General features: G+C 33.9%; 1 protein-coding gene across 1 annotated transcript in view; it reads right to left on the bottom strand.

The window, feature by feature from the left end:
• The window catches only part of CDH9 (cadherin 9), a 95,643-nt gene that overhangs the window by 59,604 nt on the left and 14,568 nt on the right, over positions 1-21,471 (bottom strand). Inside the window, exon 2 of the mRNA XM_053951267.1 lies at positions 6,138-6,453. Coding sequence (XP_053807242.1) covers positions 6,138-6,368 — 231 coding nt within the window. The 5' untranslated portion in view covers positions 6,369-6,453. The remainder of the gene's footprint in view (positions 1-6,137; positions 6,454-21,471) is intronic.

The following is a 21,471-nucleotide window of genomic DNA, read 5'->3' as shown; positions in this document are numbered from 1 at the left end:
TTTATTTTATATGACAAATCTGACAGCAAAATTCTAGCTTAGGCCCATTCTTGCAATGTAATATTCAAAATATTTCCTATTTAAACTGTTTATACTTGGGTTATACATTATGGGATTAGATCTCTAATCACTATTAGTGATCTTTGTCACTATTTTTGAAACTTCAGTCAAAAATGTGTTTAGGTTGTCAGAAATTACTGCTGTCCTTTCTAGAAAAACAGAGTCCCATTGTGTTTGGAAGATGTAACATTTGTCTTTCATCATTTTCTTCCCTGGCCCTCCAACCTTCTTTTTAAAATAGCAAAATTTATTGAAGACTATGTTTTTTATTATTTTTTGACAAAAATAAATTTTACTTCCAGTAATTTTTCAATAAGATTTATATGGAAAGCCTCCAGAAAATAAATTATTTTTAAACAAGTAAAACTATTGTTCCCTATTGGTGTTTGCAATTAATTTATGAATGTGTCTAAGACACGGACTTCTTGTGACACTTCTAAATTTTTTTTCCCTTCTGTTTTGTCAATTTTAGCTTCATTTTGGTGGTTCATCTGCCTACGATATGGCTGAGAAATTAGATCAAGTATTTATTGAAAATGTGCTAACTGAAGAATGCAGTGGAAGTGGAGATGATTTATTAATTAACAAATCAAAGAAGTTTTCTCTTTGTATTTTTAAATAAATATTTTTCTTGTTTCTTTGGTATTTACTGTCTATTTTTTTTCCTTTCTGTTTTGAAACATCATTATTTCCTTGTATTTGCTCAAATACAAGGGAAAACTTGAGATCTGAGAAATACAAAAGGAGACCCTACTAATTTTTCATCTTTTATTCAATCTAAAAATATTGGTTTTACTTTAGGAACAAAGATTCTAATGAAAATATTTTATTACACCTTCTTCAAAAGTTGTGATTTATAAGATGGCCTTGGCATACAGTGCATACTAGGTGGAATAGATTAAGAATACGATGAAGTCTTCCTCCAGTTTAAATATATCTTTAAATGGTAGAAGCATATAATTTTTTAATGATTCTGTGGGTGTTTTTCTTGTTTTTGTTTGTTTGTTTTTTAATTTACCGTAGTGCTAAGTTTAAACATATCAAAACCTATTCTATTTCTAGCCACATTTAGTTGCTCTACTTATTGCAAATGTTTTACAGGGATAACAAATGGAATGTAACTATAACAAAGCAGAGGTTACATTTGAAACTCTGAAAGGATAGTGCACCTGCATATTCTCTCATCCTTAGAGGTCACTCTTAAACTGTCCCTGTAGAGGGAAAGTAGCAAATTCTATAAAGAAGTCCTTATGGAAAATTGCATAAATTGTTTTAGGTCACAAGTGAAAAAGTAAGTTCTGTCTCTCACTAAAAATGCAAGATTAAGATAAAAATTCAGTACACAAAGAAAATAGTATTATGTAATTAGTAAAAACTACTGTGGAAGAGTGCATTATGCTTCAGGATGGAGTAACTAAGGTTACTGCTCATTTGGGCACTGCAATGTTGCCAGGAACCAGCTTTTTTGGGTCACCCCTGTGGGCCATAAGCTTCTTCCTCCCAGACTGCTCAGACCAGAGACTGAGTATGGCCAAAGCCTCAGCAATGTGTTCAGAGGACATGAATGGATGAGGATAAAACGAACAAAGAAAGCGCTTTACTGCTCTCAGGTTTCCAACTTCTCTGCTGCTTTTCATATTAAGAGGGAGCCTACTCTGTACTGGTAGGTGTACCAAAGGCAGAGAAGACAGTAATGTGAAATAATATTTTCAGCTATTAATACATTTACAGTCTCTATTTACAAGAAAATACTATCCAATTCCATTAAATAATACGGAAAAAAAACCTCAAAACTATTCAGTACAAAGGGGCATTTGAGTGAAATTTTTTATAAATAACCAAGTCTGGTGAGGTTGGCAACTCAGTGATACCTCTTTTATTGTTTTTAAGTTAAATAGTTATTAAGTTAATAATTCTTTATGAAGTTTAATTAAGTTCTTTTGGTTTTGTCTCTCTTTTAAGAGAGACTGCTATAGCATACAACCTTACTTGCAGATGTCTGAATATTTATAAATGTAGATTACAAGAATGAAATGGCTGCACTTAAATATATGCTGTACCTTGCCCTTCCAAAACCAAAACCAAATCAAACACCTTCCCCCATTAAAAAAAAAAAAAACACAAAAACCAAAAAACAACAACAACAAAAAACAAACAAACAAACAAAAAAAACCAACAAAACCAAACAAAAAAAACCCTACCCTTTTACCCTTTTATACGTCTTGTTAAGACATACAAACAAATGTCATTAAAGAATTTCCTTGGTTTACTGGTGATAGAAGAGACATATTTCTTCAGTTTTCATCCAATTTATATGCTGCTTATGATATGCAGAACCTAATTAATTTGTTTTTATGGAAGTTGTTAAACAGAATGTTATTCATGAGCAGCTAATTTTGAACAGTGACATTTATTTTTTATATTTTGGATTCCCCCCCCTTATTAAGAGAAAGAAAAGTTGCAGGTGGTGTGAAAAAAGAGTTTTTATTCTTGTTTGTTTCTTCTTTTTAAAATTCTGGGATATGGCAGGTGTTTGGTTGTAATGTTTATGATTGGTTCTGACATATATTGCATAGTACTTCACCCATTATCTGTCCATCCAGATTAGCAGCCTTTTATTAGCAAGGTGCCTCTTTGATATAGGGAGAGGAGAGCTTCCATGTAAAAAATGTAATTGAGTGACTTAAAGGAGGGAAAATCTCATCTCTTTAAATCACTTCAATATACTATTGCAAAGCATAAAGGACCATGTTTTCCAAAACAGTTCATGATTTTGATCAGGTCTATTTATTCTTGTCTAGGAATATTTCATAAGGAGTGGAGCTAAAGGTATTTGGCATTTTGCACAAGTGATGTCCATTTAGTGGGTATCGGTTATGTCATTTAGAAATGGAGACACATAAAATCAATATTATCTTTGGAAATTAAAACTAATTTTTCCTTGAGGTGTATTTGGTTAGAGTCTCTGTGCAAGTTTTTTTCTGTGATTAATAAACATCATCCTCATCAGCATTTTAATACTTCCTCAACTGCTTGTCCATTTTTTAAGATAATTATCTCTTTGGATAGTTTGTTAGGAAGTGAGTAGATTTGGTAAACTTTTCTCACAGAAGGTCAGTGTTTTAACTTTCATTTCTTAGGTTCTGCAAGGGGCTTAAAGTTAGTAGCAGCTAAGAGGCTGGATCTATGGCCCCTCCCTTGTAAAAGAAAAGGAGATTCCCAGATATGAAATACAGTCAGGTGTTTGTTTTCTCAACACCTTCTTATTTTATAACAAAAAACTATCAGGTTCTTTTTCTTCCTTTAAAAATAAATTAATTTCATACATTTAATTATTAATGCTATATTGTAATCCACTTTTTTTGTGAATTCTTAGTAGGCAGAATCAGGTTTTACAGTTCCTCTCACTACATCCTCTGAAAAACCCTCCCATTAAAAATCTTATTGAGATATACATCTCACTAAGCAACAGGTATTTGGAAAGAACATAGCCATTTTTATATTTTAGAATTTATTTTTTGTTCTTGTCCAATTTTTTAAATGGGACTCTGGTACTGCTTACCTTACATATGTCTGACTGAATATTTCATTTGTAAACTCATTAGTATCTCCTATGTATCTTAGAAACAATGTATTTTATGCATTCACCTGTATTTGAGACATGAACCCTCTGAGTTTGCAGAAGGAAAGAAAGACGTGAGGAGGACATACTGTAAATTTACCTTGACTCCCATCACATTCACAAGGCAATTGCTCTGCATATATCCCCCATCCTTGAAGGGTGGCTGCCAACAATCCAACTATAAAAATTACAAATTTTTTAATATTATGGCAATGATCCCCTAGAAGTATATTTTCTGATAAATTTTCTTAATTCAGTTTATTTAAATTTTAGTACTACGTTTGTTATTCTACCCCAGTAACCCATCTGCCTGTGCATATCCATATTAAAGAGGGAATAGATAAGAATGCTTGCTATGAACTAGTCCCCATGGGTTGGAATAAAAGTGCTCTTACTTCACACATGGTGGTTTGCTAATTACCATAACTTTGAAGAGGAGAATACTAAACCTGAGATTTAAGCCTTTCTCGGAATAGTGTTGTTCAATGAAGTTGTTGGGGTGCTTTTTCTTTCTTTAAAAAAAATTCCTCCTTTGACTTCTTGTTGTAGCAGCTCCCTCTTGGTGCTTTATGTTACATGTACCTACGATAATTTTGACAAACTCAAAATGGATTTACTGTGGTTTTATACCACTGAGGACAGAATTGGTATCATTTCATCATGGTATAAAATGTTATAAAATCAATGAAAACACAAGGAGTTCATCAGTTAAATGCAACTCCTCTTTGGAACACAGGATATTTGGGGTAATTTCCATCTTTCCAGTGATGTTGGCCTCTCTCAGGGGTCTTTCTGTAATATTTTGCAGTGAAGTGTAAAAAAATATCAACATGTAATTTGAGTTAAAAATGAAACACCTCAGATCCATCTGCTCTACAGTCACCTGATTTTTCTTCCTGGACTTAAGTCTATGGTAATAAGGTCCAACAGTTTTTTGTTAGTTTGGAACAAGTAAGATGCAATCTTACCTTACTCTGGTAAGTTTGCATCTGTTGCAATATAACATGTAAGCATTCCTTTTGTGAAACAGGGATGGTGGTGATGGTCTTGATGTAAGCTTAATTTATTTGACTGTTAAAGTGGTTTGAAGTCATTCATCTATATTCAGTGGGACTGAAATTGGAAGCAGCTCTAATGTTTGACATTTGCTTCTCCTCTATGACAGATTTCTACTGAAAAATCAGTCTATTTCTGTCAGTCTAGTGAGATTTATAACTATGGAGTTTGAATTATTGTGCACCTTTTTGTATGTTTTCTTGACAAGTCTACTCAATATAAAATAATACTTGCAAACACATTGTTGTTTTTAGAAGTATCTCTATGCAATTAGTTCATCCTTTATTGAAGACCCTTTTGCTTAAACAAACCTTTCTATTTTACACACTGATAAACAGATCTAGCAATTGGATTATTTGCCTTTGTCTCATTTCTGTTACTTCATGTTAGAATTTATTTCATGGAAAACATATTGGTATGAACAAGGTAAGAATCAAGTTCTTAGTTACAAGGGCTGACTTCTTTGACATTTGTTTCTTAATAGAGGGAGATGATTTTCATGTTTTCCAGATGATCATGTCTCCCACAACCAGAGATATTGTTCAAAAATATTTTGGAGCTTTTATCTACAAATGTCACCCGACAAAAAGAGCTAGTGACAGCATTGTGAATGAATGACAAAAACTGAACTGGACCTTTATTAATTTAAGCCATTAAGATAAACATTTCCTTAATTGTAAATCACTCTGGGTGTATTCTAGATCTCTGATATTCTAGATCTTGATAAAGATAATTTGGTTATACTAGACCATAAGTCAGATGATGAGACACCAGAGGGCTAAATATCTAGAAATTTTTGAGTGTTATCAGAAAAGGTAGGACTAGAGACAACTGGAATTCAGAGGTGCCATTGTTGATGACATCTGATGTAGATACATCTCAAAGAATGTAAAGCCTTTCAATTCATTAAGTAAAATTTTTCGTTTATTTCAGAAATCACAAAACCCAGATTTTTTCCCTCAAACACTACATCCCTACTTGGAATCATGGAGAGATAGTAATTTTATTGTTAACAGAATTCTATATTTCACTTGAGAAAGTATTCAGCCCAGCACTCTGGCAAAAGCCACAAGGTAGGTGAATGAAATCATAACTTTTATATTATCTTATCTAATATTTATGTTTAACAGTTGAAAAAGTGATAAAACTTGCATGGGTATATGTAATAAGAAATTGGAACGTTTTAGTCTGAACAGTTTCTTTTTTCACTGAACTTCTTTGTTTCTCTCACACACCTTTGAACAATCATGGAACCTCAGTTGGTCTGTGGTGTGCTTTGACATAACGAGAAATTGGGACTACTGCTGTACAAAAAGCAAAACAGCTGTGGAGAAGGAGTGAAAGTATCAAGAGTGTTAGATGCATTACCTTTAAAGAGTCCATTAAACACAAGGCTTACCTTGCCCACATATTGAGTGTCTGGACCTGTGTACTCCTCCAGCAAGAAAAATTGATTCCACATCCAACCACGCTTGGTGCGATGCAATGTTTTTCCATCATTCTCTGACAATCCTGTTATCCTTTCACTGTGTGAGTGCTTGTTAGTCCTTTTTTGGGATGGCGTCATATGAACCACATAAAGCACAGAGCTCCAAAGCAAAACTGTCAGAAAGGAGTGAGTCCTCATCATTTCCAGAGAAGCTGTTATCCTCCACTCCTCTAATAATTCACCAGAACAAATTTTTCAAATATAATATTCCTTTTGTAAGAAAAACCTAAGGGACAGAGGAAAGTGTTTGTGTAAGTTGCAGTAACTCTTTTCCCTAAGGAAACAGGAACACAGTCTAGTGATGACAACAATAGCCCATGGGAATGACAAATAACTGAAAATTACTCAGAGAGTTTTAAGTCAAGTTCTTTAATGTCTTCTTTAATCTTATGCTAGTTCACTCACTTAGTATATAGCCATTAATTTAAAACACAAGCTGAGTAAAATATTTTCTCTGCAAGCTTTGGCTACCAGCAGCATCCTGACACAAGGAAAAAGCTCAAATAAGAAATCTTCCAACCTAATCTCTTCCAGCTCAGCCTGATGCTATCTTCCCTTAGTATCTGTTCAGAACTGCCTGCAAATCTGAATTCTCTGTTACTTTGTGATTAATGCATCCCATTCTTCCCCTTTGATAGCCCCCAGTTGTCCAGAGAATCTTCTATTTCTGCAGAAAGGAAGCCATAAAATGAAATTTGTAAAGTATTATTGATGCTTTCCACAGATTCTTTAAACAAGAACAAAAAGTACTGGTTAGACAGCTGTGGGTTCATAGAAATCCTGCTGGGGTTAACAAAGCTCTGTATTTGGAAAAGAATTCTTCATTTGGAATGTATTTAATTTTTCCCTGAATAGTGTCTGAATGAATGGGAATTTTCATGATCTAGAACTTTACTGTAATTAGTATTTTTCTGAAAATTATTCTGATGTTTTCTGTTGGAGTTTATAAGCAATATTTATTCAAAAAAATCAATCTTATACTCTTTATCTGGCAGTACAATTGAAGTGCCTGATCTCCCAGTGTTTTCCATAAACTTTTTCACATTAAGTCTGTTTATGCTTTAGGATATCTTTAGCTGAGCTGTCATTGTATACTACAGAAATCATAGGAAAATAATTCAGAAGCAAAAGTACATTTTCTTTGAGAGTCCTGGTCCATTAACAGTGATAGTAGTGTGAGGCCATAACACTCAGATATTTTGAAATTAAAAAAAAAAATACAAAATTATGCTCCTTTCTTCTGCAAACTGACATTACCAACAGCTATTTTCACTATGTTGTTTATTTGTTTGGGATTTTTATAGAAGATAGGAATGCAGTCTTTTATGTACAAAAGTTCATTTTGGAAATACAATGCTTTTTGTGAAATTTATTAGTCAGTTGAGAACCAAGACTATTTAATGGAAAACATTTAGTGAATTGTACTCTAAAGGCCTTAATGATTAAATTACTGGAATTGTGCCCTTGTGTGAAATTGTCTTTAAATGATGATATCCTGTATGGACTCAGTGTCTTAACTAGCAATCCTGAAGGAGGATCAAAGTCTATGCATTTTAGGAACTTCAAAAAGAGTTTTAGCTGAGCAAGAAATGAAGGCTTGGAATATTTATCACTTTCTTAGATCATGTTAGAAAACAAAAAGAAAACAACTTATTAGGTGTCATATTTATGCAGAAGATCATGTGTATCATGCAGGAAAAGTTGTTTTCTTTTGCTTTTTATTTTAATTGAAGAATCAAAGCACTAAGTAAATTAATTTGCATAAAATCATGAAGGTACATAGATCTTAGAATACATTAATGAGTGTGTTTTCTTTCAATTCTGATTTTCTCTGTTATAATGCTCAGTATGTTACTGCTGCAGGCAGAGGGGCAAAGTGCACCTCTCCTGTGGTTAATTTAATACCAGTAAATTTTGATATTAACTGGAGAACATGTTTAGTACATGATGATCGTGTCTTGTGATTGAAATTTGCTGGATACAGATCAAAAGAAAAAACAAAACAAAAGTCAGCCAATCTTCCATCCATGTTTAAGTTTGATGAGTTGAATTCCTTGTATAATACTAGACTAAAGTAGATTTTATCACTGAATAAAGGTATTTATTAATGTAGAGCATAAGACATCATTGTTTGTACTTCAAATCCTTTCCACTGCATCATCGGAGGCAAATTGAAGGCACTCTTCACGCTTTGTAAATTAGATCCTGCTTAAGGTATTGCAGAATGAAAGTAGGCAGCAACAGGAACCTTTAGAAATACTGTATTTAGAAGTCAGACAATCAGTTTTGTCTAGTTAGTCTTATCAAGTCTCTTTTCTCTTCTGGAGACTTTCTTGCTTGATGTGTCCTCAAATAGTGCTCTTGCATAGCTGCAACTGGACTGTAGTTCAAGAATCCTCTTATGTACATTCTGAATGATAATATTCAAATGTTCATATTAATCAAATTTTGGATTTGATTATTTTTGCCTTGATATGTAACGTAACTATTCTGATAAAGATTGTGTTTTTATCTATTTAATGTCATGACTGATTTATTTCTCTAATTTCTTGGATCCTACCTTTTATTCTGCAGTAGGACATAACAAAGTATAAACCAAGCAAAAATTCCTAAAAATAACATGCATATTTGGTGAAGTTTTAATGCATAGTTGAATCTATAAAACTATTAAAAAATACTAAAAATATTCTTTGAAAACCTCTAACTCTTGAAAGACTGCTATGAGAAAGAAATTATTATAAAATGCCAAAGAGTTAAATTTTTCACTTCAAAATGTCCTTATTTCAAAACATAGACAAATCTAACACTCAAATGATTTAGTCTGCTTTGATTTTACTCTTTTTTTTTTCTGAAACTGAGAAGGGTAGGTGACATCAATATATTTTCATTTGGCCTTTTAGATATGTATGATTGCATGTTCAGTTTGGTGATAATTTAAAATGTAAATAAGATTTCAGTTGCTTCACTTTTACTATTTCAAAACTGCATATTTTTAATTTCCTGAAATTGCCCTCATTCCTTTCTGTCCAAACACGATTTGCCCAACTCATTGAAATGCACAAGAGGTTTATATCATTTTTTTCTTTGTACTCAGAGAAATACTTCAAGGTGGTCATTGGCTTATGCATCTTGTCTCATAGTCAGTTGTTCAAACAGGTCAGGAGTTGTGCTCTGTAGACTCAGAAGTTGGGGTTTAATACTGAAACAAAGGATTCTGGTATGGTCTGGAAAAGTAAGACCACTTTTCCATTTTAAAGGAGCTCAGTGCACCATGCACAGATGTTCTGACCCTGCTAGAATAAATGATCTCTCTGCAAACACCAATTTTTCACAGCAGTCTTTTTCTCAAAAGAATCTAGTTTACCATATTTTGTTCCAGCCAGGGCAGAAGTTAAACTGAGCTTGCTTTAAACATGTGGTTTTCTGTGTAGCGCTGCCCTCTACTGATTTCCTTGATAATTAGTAGGACTTTACTACCTAGTCGAAAGGCAGCATCCTTAATGTCAAGAAGAATGAAGCAAGAACAAAAACAAAAAAATGAATCTACAGCCCATGTTTTCCTGCTTTTTATTTTTGCAACAACTGGACCTTTTAGTGTAAAGAAAGACTTATCAATCTGGTTCAGTGTGTCTGCTGAACATTATGATAAACATCTAATTTGATTTTTCTTCTAAGAGGAACAAAGATCTTTAGAGGATAATTTATTTTTTTTCCAAGCAACTGATTAATATTTTATATGCAATCTATTCTCACTTCATTTCTGCTCCCATCATTTAATCAGTAAAATGTCAACTTCTTGTTCTTGTCAAACAATAGAAAATGGTTTTCTTTCTAGTTATCTTGGAAACTTCTCTTAAGATGGGGCACTTATGTGTTAAACATGTTAATGCCAAGCATTTTTGAGAGCCTGTTTTTCTTCCCCATTTTGCAAAACAGTGTATCTGAGTGGAAGTAATAAGTATTTTTTTCATTTGTATGGTTTGAGGGATATGTAGTGGTAGTGTAGAACCATTGCAGTCTCTCCTTGCAGTAAGGACTTTGGTATCAGAATCCTACAACAGCTCCAGGTAAATGAATAATCTCTGTATGAAAAACATTATTCTCCTGAGGACAGTAACAACTAGAAAAAATTATCTCTTGAAGTCCTTTTGAATGCAAAATATTCAATTTAGATTCTTCAGGTGTAGTGTGAAATAAACCTTGCTGGGATCAATAGCATGGATTTGTTACTGATGATGCCAATTTAAATGTTTCTATAGCAATTGCCATGGTAATGTTTTTAATTAGTACAGCACAGTCACTCTTTAGCGTGACACGAAGAAAAGCTAACCTTCAGCAACTCGATAATGTATCCCACATTAGTCTGTTTCATTTGTTAACAGTGAAGCAAAATTTGTGTTCTAAAAGAAAAGGTCTGGTGCTAAAATAGCTAAAAATAGCAGAATTAACTGCAGCAGCAGTGCACCCTGATCTCTAAATACGAAAGATGTAACTAATGTTCAGGATGATCCAAAAAATCCGTAAAACTAAGTATGTATTTTAACAGGATAGAGCAAATATAAATCTTGTGTAGCCTGCATGCATGGTGGCAGTCTCATTGGCCTTTTCAGCCTTTTTGAAAACGAAATATCTGAATGCAACTTTAATCTACCTAGACTGAGCACACTAAGAATGGTGAAGCTGCAGCAACAAAAGGCTGTGCTATAAACAGCACACTGCCACCGATAATACCAAGATTTAGGAAGAGGCTGGATCTGTGCCGCTGTAGGTTCACTTTTATCACTTCCCCAACTAATTAAAGATATCCCAGGATGCATACACATGCTTCCCTCTGGCTGCAGCATTCAAATATTCTCTGAGTGCAGTCATACTGCAGACATGAATATAAGTCTCTGGATGTATGACTTTCTAAAAACAGCATTCTTTTTTAGCATTCTTCTGCCCGAAAGCTTTTTTTCCTTCCCTCTTTCCTATTCATGGATAAAGATGGGGTTTGGGCTAAGGATGAAAAGATTAAAAGTAAACAACCAATGTGCATATGGACTAAACTTGAGGTAATCAAGAAATTATTTCTAGGAGAGCTGAAGTAGGTTTTGAGAGATCCCCAAAGACTGAGACAGGTTTTAACTGATGAACATCCATTCTTTGAGTACAAGTACTCAAATCCTCTTCAGGCACAGAAATGTGGGCCACACTAAAGAAGTATTTTCCCACTCAGCAGCTCCCACTGCAAACCTTTCAGAATAGATTTTCAGAACTGTTTTTTTTGCCTATTGGATTGCTTATCTGTTCAGCACTGCATACAGTGAAGCGCATTTGAAAATTTGCCAGCAAACAGCTGAAGGCAATTCTTTATTTCTGGGACACTAGTGCAGGTTCCCTTAGCTACATGACTCCAGGAGTCATACTAATAAAAATAATTGCGAATTTGAACTAATAGCAATTTGTATTGGAATATCTGTTGAGTTAATGTCTTTAGGCAAACGAATCTATGGTTTGCAGGTGCATTAGGAAAAACATTTCTCTTGCTGTGACAAGAGAGAGTTAGCATTTATTTTAGTTTTTCCAGACTCTTGGGTATCTACATTGGAGATACAGGTCCAAATTCACCTCATCATGGCCTAAGTCACCCTCTCAATAGCAGTCACAATGAGCAACTCAAATCTGGCAAGATCTGGTAGATCTGGCAAGAGAAGATGTTGATTCATATTTGGACAAATCCCACTGGCAGAATTGTACAGAGGCAAAGCTGTGGATTAAAGCAACTCTCCCTGGGCAGTGCAAATACCATCTGCCCTTCTCTGGAGCAAGAATCTTCTGAGGAGCAGATGAAACTGTTTCTAGACTGCTTGTTGCCCAACCATCCTTCCCTCAGCTAGTGAATGAAGCCTGCAGTACTCCCAACCCATCATGTAAAAGGGTCTCTCAATTCTTAGCAATGGTATTAAATGAAGAAAAAAGAGACTTTTAAAATACCTGCTTCAAAGGCAGCACGCCACTGGATTACACACGTGAAATGTGCATTTTCTCATTTGAAAAAAAACAAAAACAAAAACAAAAACTTTTTTTCTCCAATAGTGATCATTTTTACAGGATCTCCTTTTCATCAGCATGAGTGGAACAAGGAAATATAGCACTTGTAAACCCTTAAAGCAAGAATTTTTGAAGATATTCCTTTGATCTTTAGTATTGATTTTTCTCCACAGGGAACACATTTCACTCTTATATAATGAAGCTGCATTATAAATTTTTATGTCACACCTTATTTACAAATGCAACACATTCATCACATTCATGGTTTTAAAGAATAACCTTTAGAAACAAGAGGAAAAATAAGTGCTATCATCAAAGCAAAATTTTTGTCTTTTCCTCTACTTTAAGATTGTTTCATGTTTTGTCACTCATAACCTGGTTGTCTGTATTTTGACATTGATACCCGGCAGGTGTCAAAATTAAGGCATTTATTTTTGCTGGTTTTTTTGAGGGTTAGGGTTTTCAGGGGTTGGGGTTTTCTTGTTTTCTTGTTTGGTTTTTTTTTTTTTTTTTCATAAGCAGAATAGCTTTCTATCTGCCATATACAAACCCAAACCATATTTGGAGGTATAGGCCCCTATTTTCCAGACATATTGATTCTCATTATTCTCTCTGCATGAAACAGATGAGATTCATCTATGGCAGCACTGTAAATGACAGGATTTACCAGTTCTCCTGATAACTGGGACTACAGATTTTCTCTAAATTTCCTTTTCTTGCTGCTTCATTATGTATCAGTTTGCTCTGGTCACACATCAAGCTCCTAACGAAGCATACTGAGATTCCACATCTGGTGCCTCCTATCTCTGCATATCTCCTGGGCATGACATGTACCACAATGAGAGCTTGCTAAGCTTCCTGAGTCTACAGCTTGTATAATGGCCCAAGAGGTTGTTACAAGCCAGAATTTCTCACAATAAAGATATCTTCAAGCTAATATCTCAAGGTTTTTTTAAAAACTTCAATCTCTGACATTATTTTTTTTTTTTTTTTGTTTGCTCATGTACATCTGAGTCATAAGAAATCTTGTTCCTATAGAGAAGGACTTAATTGCTGCCTGCAAGGGATTATGCATTCACTTCTCTGGACTGGAAAAACTGAGTTGCTGACCAATTAAAGATGGTTAGCAAATTCAGAATGTAATTGTAGCCCATTGTTGCTGCTTCCTTCCTCAGGGAATTGAGCAGCTGCTGAATGCTGTCATTTATTAGAGCTCAACCTCCTTTATGTCCTTCTGCTGTCTCCAATGGGATCACAAAATCTAAAGTCTTATTCTTAGAGCTGAGCAGGACTCTTAAAAGCATAGGAATTTATACACAGAAATAATGCATAACATTAACATAATTTTTTGCTATTAGTTTATCTCAGGTAGTCTGAAAGGAGTCTGATGCAGCTGAGGTTTATCCTATAGTTCCATAATAAATGCTTTAAAATACCTACAAATGGTAATTCTCTCATTTGTAAGAATAAAATAGATCTCAGAAATATACATTTTGATAACTTTCCTTTTTTTTATTTCTAGGTCTGAATCTCTTCTTAAAAATTAAAAACATTCCCCTAAAAAAGAACCAAAAAAATCTTTCACTCAGATGTCATTTTAATGAAAAACAAACATGAAACATGAATAAATTCAAAATAAGTGTAATAAAATAGTGCTTATTTTATTAGTAACCTGACAGTACAAATAAGGATATTTTGAACAAGCAGACACTCATAATAAAACCTAAGTGTAGAGAAGCATATAATAGTTTTTCTTCTGTATGTTTTCTTATTCTCCAAATGTAGGCAGTAGTTCCCCATAGATTCTCTTTGCCATGACTTTCTCAAAGTTTTCTTTGAAAGCATATAAATGTCTCAGAGAAAAAGTACTCTGCAAGGAAACTCATATTTACCAATCCTGTTAAAAGAACAAACCCTTTTTTGTTTTGTTTATGAATATTGTAAGTGACATCTTCATTAGACAACGAGTACAGCCATTGGAAGTCATAGAAAACAGTTATTCCCTCTCCACTCTTTTTGCCACTGATGAATGTATGGACTTAAATCAATTTCTCCCTCAGCTGTCGTTTTTCCAAGATGGAAAGCTTTGGGACTTCCTGCTTAATAATTTCTTGTATGGAAGCTGTGCCAGACTTTTGATTGCACCTGTAGCCCTCCTCTGAATCACTTTTTTTTTTTTTTTTTCTGGTATATCTCTTGAGATCAGCAATCACCATTTGTTGCTTCATGCATTTATAAACAGCAGCTTAATTGCCTTCTCTACTTAATTTCATCATGATATATGGCATACCTTGCTTTTTTATTGACCACACAGCCCTGGGCTAAAGTTTTACTGTATTATGTCTTGTCACATTATGATGTTATTCCCCAATGGCAGTAGTAAGAATGTATTATTTTAAATGTATATTCTGGGTTTTACCTTGTGCGTGATTTCACGTAGTTTCATAAGAATTTGTCTCATTAAGTATCATTTGGGTGTCCACTCACTGTATTGCGTAGACTTCAAATGTAGGTATGTTAAACTCTGTAGCTATTAGACCATTGTAAGGTAGAGATTGGTTGCATATCAAGCCTCAAATCCCTATGGCTAAACTTCCTTCTTCTCTCCCCTGCCTCAGTCCAAAGCGGGTCTACCATGTCCATACCATCTATGAGATTTCATGATGGGAGTTTGCTGGGAGACAGTACAAGCTAAAATAATGTTACAGTCTGTAATTACATTGAAAAGTTACGGACAAAGTACTTTACAAATTTTTGGAGTTGAAGTATGTTAGTATAACCACAGTAATAAGATTCCTTTGTACACACACTTGGCTTTATTATGCTGTGTCGTGGTGGTTTATCCCCAGGTGGAAGCAAAGCCTCACACAGCCACTCACTCACCATATGGTAGAACAGGTGAGAGATCTAGAAGTGCAAAAGTGAGAAAACCCATGGGATGAGATAAACACAGTTTACTAGGTAAAACTAAAGCTACATACAAAAACAAAGAAAAACAAGGAATTCATTCACTGCTTCCCATGGGCAGGCAGGTGTTCAGCCATCTTGAGGAGAGCCATCTCCATCTCATCACGTTTAATGGTTACTTGGGAAGACAAACTACTTTATGCTGAACATCCCTTTTTTTCTTTTTCTCTGCCCAGGTTTGTATCCTGAGCACGATGCCATATAATCTGGAATAACCCTTGGATCAGTTGAGGTCAGCTGTTATGGCCATGACCCCTCCCAGCTTCTTGTGCACCTCCAGCCTGCTCACTAGTGGGGTGTTGTGAGGAGCAGAAAAGGCCTTAACCCTGTGTAAGCCCTGCTCAGCAGTAATGAAAATGTTTCTGCATTGCCAACACTGCTTCCACCACAAATCCAAAACACAGCTCCATACTAGCCACTATGAAGAAAATTAACTTTATCCCAGCACATGCTGAATGTCACTTGCAACGTTTTTCACCTTGATATTCAAACCTGCATTCAGTTTATTTATGGGTATGTGCAGTACTGGCTCTAGTACAGATACCTGTGGAACACTGAAATAGACACTTCAATGTCAAAACTCATTATTTACTTCTCCCTGCTAGTTTCTGTCACTTAATCAATAAAATTGATTGTTTTTAATTTTTAAATTATTTATTAATTAAATTAAAATAACTTGAATTAAAATTATTGTTATATAATCAATTACTGATATATGCAGGGACCTTCACTTTTAGCTCATGGGTGCTTAAGATCATTTGATGAGTCATCCTGTCAAAAGCCTTCTGGAAGCAGAACTCTATCATATCAGAGACCAAGTATACCCATATGCTTGATGATGCCTCGGAGAACTCGCATAGGTCTGTGAGGCAGGACTTTCCTATTGAACAGCTGCACTGAATTTCCCCAGTACCCCATGTGTCTAACTATTGTGTTCTTGATAAGTATTGTTAACAGCTTCACTCATTTGGGGTGCAGATGTAGTATCAGTTCTACCATGAACAAGTTGCAGGAACAGTTTTTTAAAACTTAGTATTGCTTTTGATTCCTTGAAACACTCAAGTAACAAGGAAATTCAAGTGAAAAGTTAGAGAAAATAATGAATATTTCAGCAGTTTCAACACTAAGATTTTTATGATTCCTGGTAGTATATGTGAAGTGGCTGCCAACTTGAAATCCCACTGTACTGAAATGAAATCTTCTGCTGAGCCCCTGGTCAAATAAATAAATAAACAAATAAACAACCCAATGTAGCATTTATTCCTTTAGGGTTTATAACTCCTTCTCTTTTTTTCCTGAAAACTGTGACAAATGAACCACAGAATACTGGGTAGCCACAAGCACAGTGTTGATGGTAAAGTGTTTCATGGAATTTCTCAAAGAAGTTTTTAATCATAGCAGTTTGTTAAATTGTTTCCCCATTCTCTGATGAAATGGCAGAAAGGATATCACACTGATACATAGCTCTGGACATTAGGTATACATGTTTTTTAGTGGAGCCCCGTTCTGCCATTAGTTCCCTAAAAGTTTATATTTATATTCTCTCCCAAGGGCTAATATCTTGGATGTGGTCCTTTGGTTTTGAAAGTCTGCAGAGAAGCTCACCAAGAACAATGAGCAGTAGCTCAGAGTTCACTTTTAATGTTCAATTTCATAATGAAAATTTGATTATAGTTTTCCCCATGAGGTTTTGAGATCTCCTGTAGTATGTCCTGAATTTGCCCTCCTCAAATTTGTACGATTAGTGAAGACTTCATATGTTTAGAAACATATTTATTTGTTGTTCCCATGGCAGGAAATTTCAAAATACTTCAGACCCACGTGGAGCTGCATCTAAAGGTAGAAAAATATGTAATCTGCATATATCTTTAATAATTTAATTGTGCTCTGATGCCAATGTGGTTGTTATTGTTTATATCAACTATTTTGCGATCTGTTTTGCTACTTTGTTCTTTTGTTTCTAGCTACCAGAGAAGGAAATAACTAGCTTATTTCTTTTAAAATACAAGTCAGCTTTGAAATGGGATGTGATATATTTTCTTTAGTAATTCCTGAACCAGAATTGAGAGTTTAATAATCTATATCTCAGCATGAATTTCCAGAACATTCAGGGTTTTTTTTTATTTGGATTAATTCAAAACACACAGAGTGCTATTCAGACAGCATTTCAGAATTGCCTCCTATATTTTCCTTGTCCTTTTGATTAAAAGTCAGTAAAAAGCAAAATTATAACTGCATGAAATCATGTATATGGTTCCAGTTTCAGAGTGAAAATTGAGTAGAAATATGATTTTAAAAAGTTGATATAGCAAAGTATTGCTTTATGGTTTCTGGTCTAGTACTTGTGGTCTAGCTTTACCTGAAATGGCAAAGTACATTTGGCTTTAAAACTTTTTTGCATAAACTCAAATGCTTGTGGCTGTCTCGCTTCCTTCTTTCATTCCTAGAACATCGAGGGAAAATGATATATGAGGAGTCATATCTTTGTCTGGGCTTCATACGGCTAAGACAAGTCATAAATATGTGACTTCATAGAAAACAAATTAACTCAAGCATATGACAGGAAAAAAAAAGGTGCATAGTTAATCTATTCATAAGGATGTGTCAGGCTCTGGTTTTTAATTTTTTAATCTTTTCTTGGTTTAAATAGGAATAGATATTGCAAGTGAAACAAACTTATGCCTCATACAAATGAATTTATTTTCTCTTTTTATCTTTTGGATTCTGCAATCTTTATTACAGCCAAATTTTGCTGTCTTGTTTTAGTGGTATGGCTGGGAGTATGCAGCTTAGTGAAACAGCCTAATTTCTATTTTCAATAAGGCTTGCTAAATTGCCTTGTTTTTCCTAACTCTGAAACATTGTCATTATATGCACTATCCACAGGCAGTTTTTCATGGGAAAGATATACCTTCATCTAAATCTCATTACTGCAGTGTTGATAATAAAATGAACATTTTATAGTAACTGTTACTAATAAATAGAATGAATGATAATGACCCAGTATATAAAATGCAATTGTCCTATTGCAGTTCTGGTATTGAGAAAACACATTGCAATGGTGTAACCAAAATGAGCATCATGACACAATGATTTTAAGTTAGTTGATATAAATCCAGCTAATTTTATAATTGTATAGCTCAACATCTTAATGAATGTTAAGGAATGACTATTTTAGTAATAGAAAGTGCTAAACAAAACTTGTGAATCCTTTCATTTCTATGTGCCTGCCTAACATCAATATTTTTATAAAGGCAATAAGAAAGCAATAGGAAGGGGTTTTGAGTGAAAAAAACTCTGCCTTATAGCTGATGCTGCTGAAGTAATTGAATAGTGCTAATGAATTTTGCAAAGGCATTTAAAAAAAAAAAAAAATTTCCAGTTGTATCACAGCAACAGGGATATATGAAGACAATTGAACCTGGAATTATGGAATTATGACTAGATATTAATGTAGGAGAATGGTGGTATGCTTCCAATACTAGGGAAAACAAAATCCAAATTCAGAATTAAATACAACAATATCTATAAAGCCAACAATGTTTGCTAATCTCACATTATAAAAAGATCTTAAACCATAGACGTTTAATGTCTGTCAGGAGTCATTATTTTATATTGACTGATGCATTTCAACAGTTCTACTCTTTCCTCACCCTTCACACTTAATAAAAACCATTTTATTTTACACTTTTTTTTATAGTTCTAAACATGTTACATTTCTTTTTCTTATTCAATGGTATGTTCAAAAATTTGCCAAAATGAATGCATATAAATCTGTGGATTTTTAACTAGATTGCATTTAAAATGGAAATTCCAAAAGAAGAACCAAAGTGAAGATTCATTTCATTTTTCACTCACAGTTACAAATGAAGTAATAATAGTGTAAGAGTAAAATTTGTTCCTTTATGGTCACTTTTTTCAGAAGCTAAGTTAAATTAAGTGCTTTTGTCAATCATCTTTTTATTGTTCTCTATTTTGTATTAACAAAGCTGCTAAAATAAGGAGCAATCCATCAGAGTCTCATGTTCCAGTTTTTATAGGTACTTGATAGACTAATGTTTAACATATTTAAAAAATATTCTAACTACAGTGCTATCTAGGAAATGCATGTCTATTTTATAAAATTGACACCTATAATACATTTTCATTTTGCAAGAAACTTATAAAACCATGTTTTTATTGATTTCATTAATAATTTCTAAGCAAAATCTTGGGGAAAATTTTAGAGATTTTTTGTTGTTAAGTACATGATGCGTTTTTTTTATTATTGCATACTAGATATCTGCTATCCAAAAGAGGGAGCCATAACATTATACTATACCTTTGCACCTTTTGAGACAGTGAAGCTGCATAAATTTTTTTATTCCTTTTTCTTAAAGATGATGCTTGCTCTGAGGTGTCTTTTGTTTGTTTGTTTTCTACTAATAAGTGTAACCCAGAACTGGATAATACATGCTAATAATCTCATTACATCTGAGTGAAATGTTTACACTAAAGACAAATATGCTTTAGCAAACATCCTGTTGTGGAAAAAAAAAATAGTTGGAATACGTTTTCTTGCTCTTGATTTCACCCACATTCACTTTTACCAATTTTGAGAAAAGAGTGTAGTGTCTTCTTATGAAATTCACATCTTTTAAATTGGAATATATATACATAAATATCAAATGAAAGTGCCTAAGGTATTTTCTAAACATACTTTGATTATCTGTCTCTGTAAAAACTGAGATTGACATAAAATACTACTCTTAATAATGATGAGACTTCCAGTTATTAAGCATTTGCTTAGAGGAACACAACACATAAAGGCATTGCCCATATTTTGGAAAACATGGACTAGATTGAAAGGTCAGTGGACAAGAGTATATCTGAAAGAGTAGAATGGAAAAGCACAGAGTGATCAATAATGTTTGCTTTACTTTCACAATTTCTTTACAGCATTCTCTTTTCATGAGTTTCATGTGCCACAATGGGATTCCAGTACAGCCTTGTAACCCTTTGTGAGGAAGGACTTATGGGATTCTCAGCATCAGAGGAGTATTGATACTTGTTTAATCCCTTTCTAATCTTTTTAAACTAAAGTATAAGTTTGGTTTTCCTGTTGATTTACAAAGGGGAAGCTCTCTTTGTGATTTGTCTCTGACTATATCTCAGTAGTTTTTAGCAATGTATTTGCTGAAAGTAAACGCTGATTTTACAGACCTATTTGGTCAATGAGAAAAGACATGACAAGTTAAAATTCCAGAGATGCAAGTCCAAATACATATTCTGTGGATGAAACCATATATGCAAAAATATGTTACCCCTTGTATGGAATGTGATTTCTTCTAGTATTTTTCTTTTATTCCTCAATTAAACTCCATAGAATAAAATGTTATGTAATTTAAACCACTCTGTCCTTTAGTTTCTTTGTGAATGTTGAGTGAGGTGAATGCTGAGTAAATAAGAAAAGAGGAAGGTAAATACTGGGAAGGGAAAGAGCAAGTGAGAAGATGAGGAAAGCACCAAGAAGATGAGGAAAAAGGAGGAGAGGATACAAACACTTGAGAACAACAAAGATGCAGGAAAAGAGAGAATAAGTGTTCTTCAGAGAAGAGTATAAACATTCCATTCATAGCATCTATTTCTTAGATGAAGCATGGCTGTCTGCTAGAAACACTTTCAAGTTACCCACCTCGAGAAATGTGGATCTGACGTTTTCAGAGCTGCAAAATATCAGCAAGTCCATGAATTAAGCTAATTAAGTTTTACAGATGGTCAGCAGTTCTGACAAAAGTCTCTATTACACTGGATCTATTGTTTCATTTGTTTCAAGATTTTTCTTACTGGAAATATTTGCAATAGCACTACTTTCTCCATGTATTTTAAAACCCTCTGCTACTTTCTGTGAAACTTTAAAGATAACATTTGTCTGGGAATAAGCATAATTCACACAAATTGGTATTTACCACAGTGGTATCTGATGTCGCCTAACAATTTCTACTGCAATAAAATATATAGATCAGTTTTAGGAAAAGTTCTATGTTATTGAGGTCATGACAAGCTTGCAAAGCAGACAAATAGGACTGCAGATTTTCTCAAAAAAAGTAAATGGATAAAGCATGATGGAATAAATATTCCACCTTAAAATAGCTTAGCTGAAAAAAACATCTAGGCAGTTTCTTCTCCCCTCTGAAATTCATTAGACTGTTTTTGCTTATCTCCTATCTTATTGTGACAAACAGTCAATCCAGCCTATGATGCA

The sequence above is a fragment of the Vidua chalybeata genome, chromosome 1, assembly GCF_026979565.1.
Source record: "Vidua chalybeata isolate OUT-0048 chromosome 1, bVidCha1 merged haplotype, whole genome shotgun sequence".
NCBI lineage: Eukaryota > Metazoa > Chordata > Aves > Passeriformes > Viduidae > Vidua > Vidua chalybeata.
The sequence above is the reverse complement of the archived record's forward strand: the minus strand, read 5'-3'. Positions and strand labels throughout refer to the sequence as shown.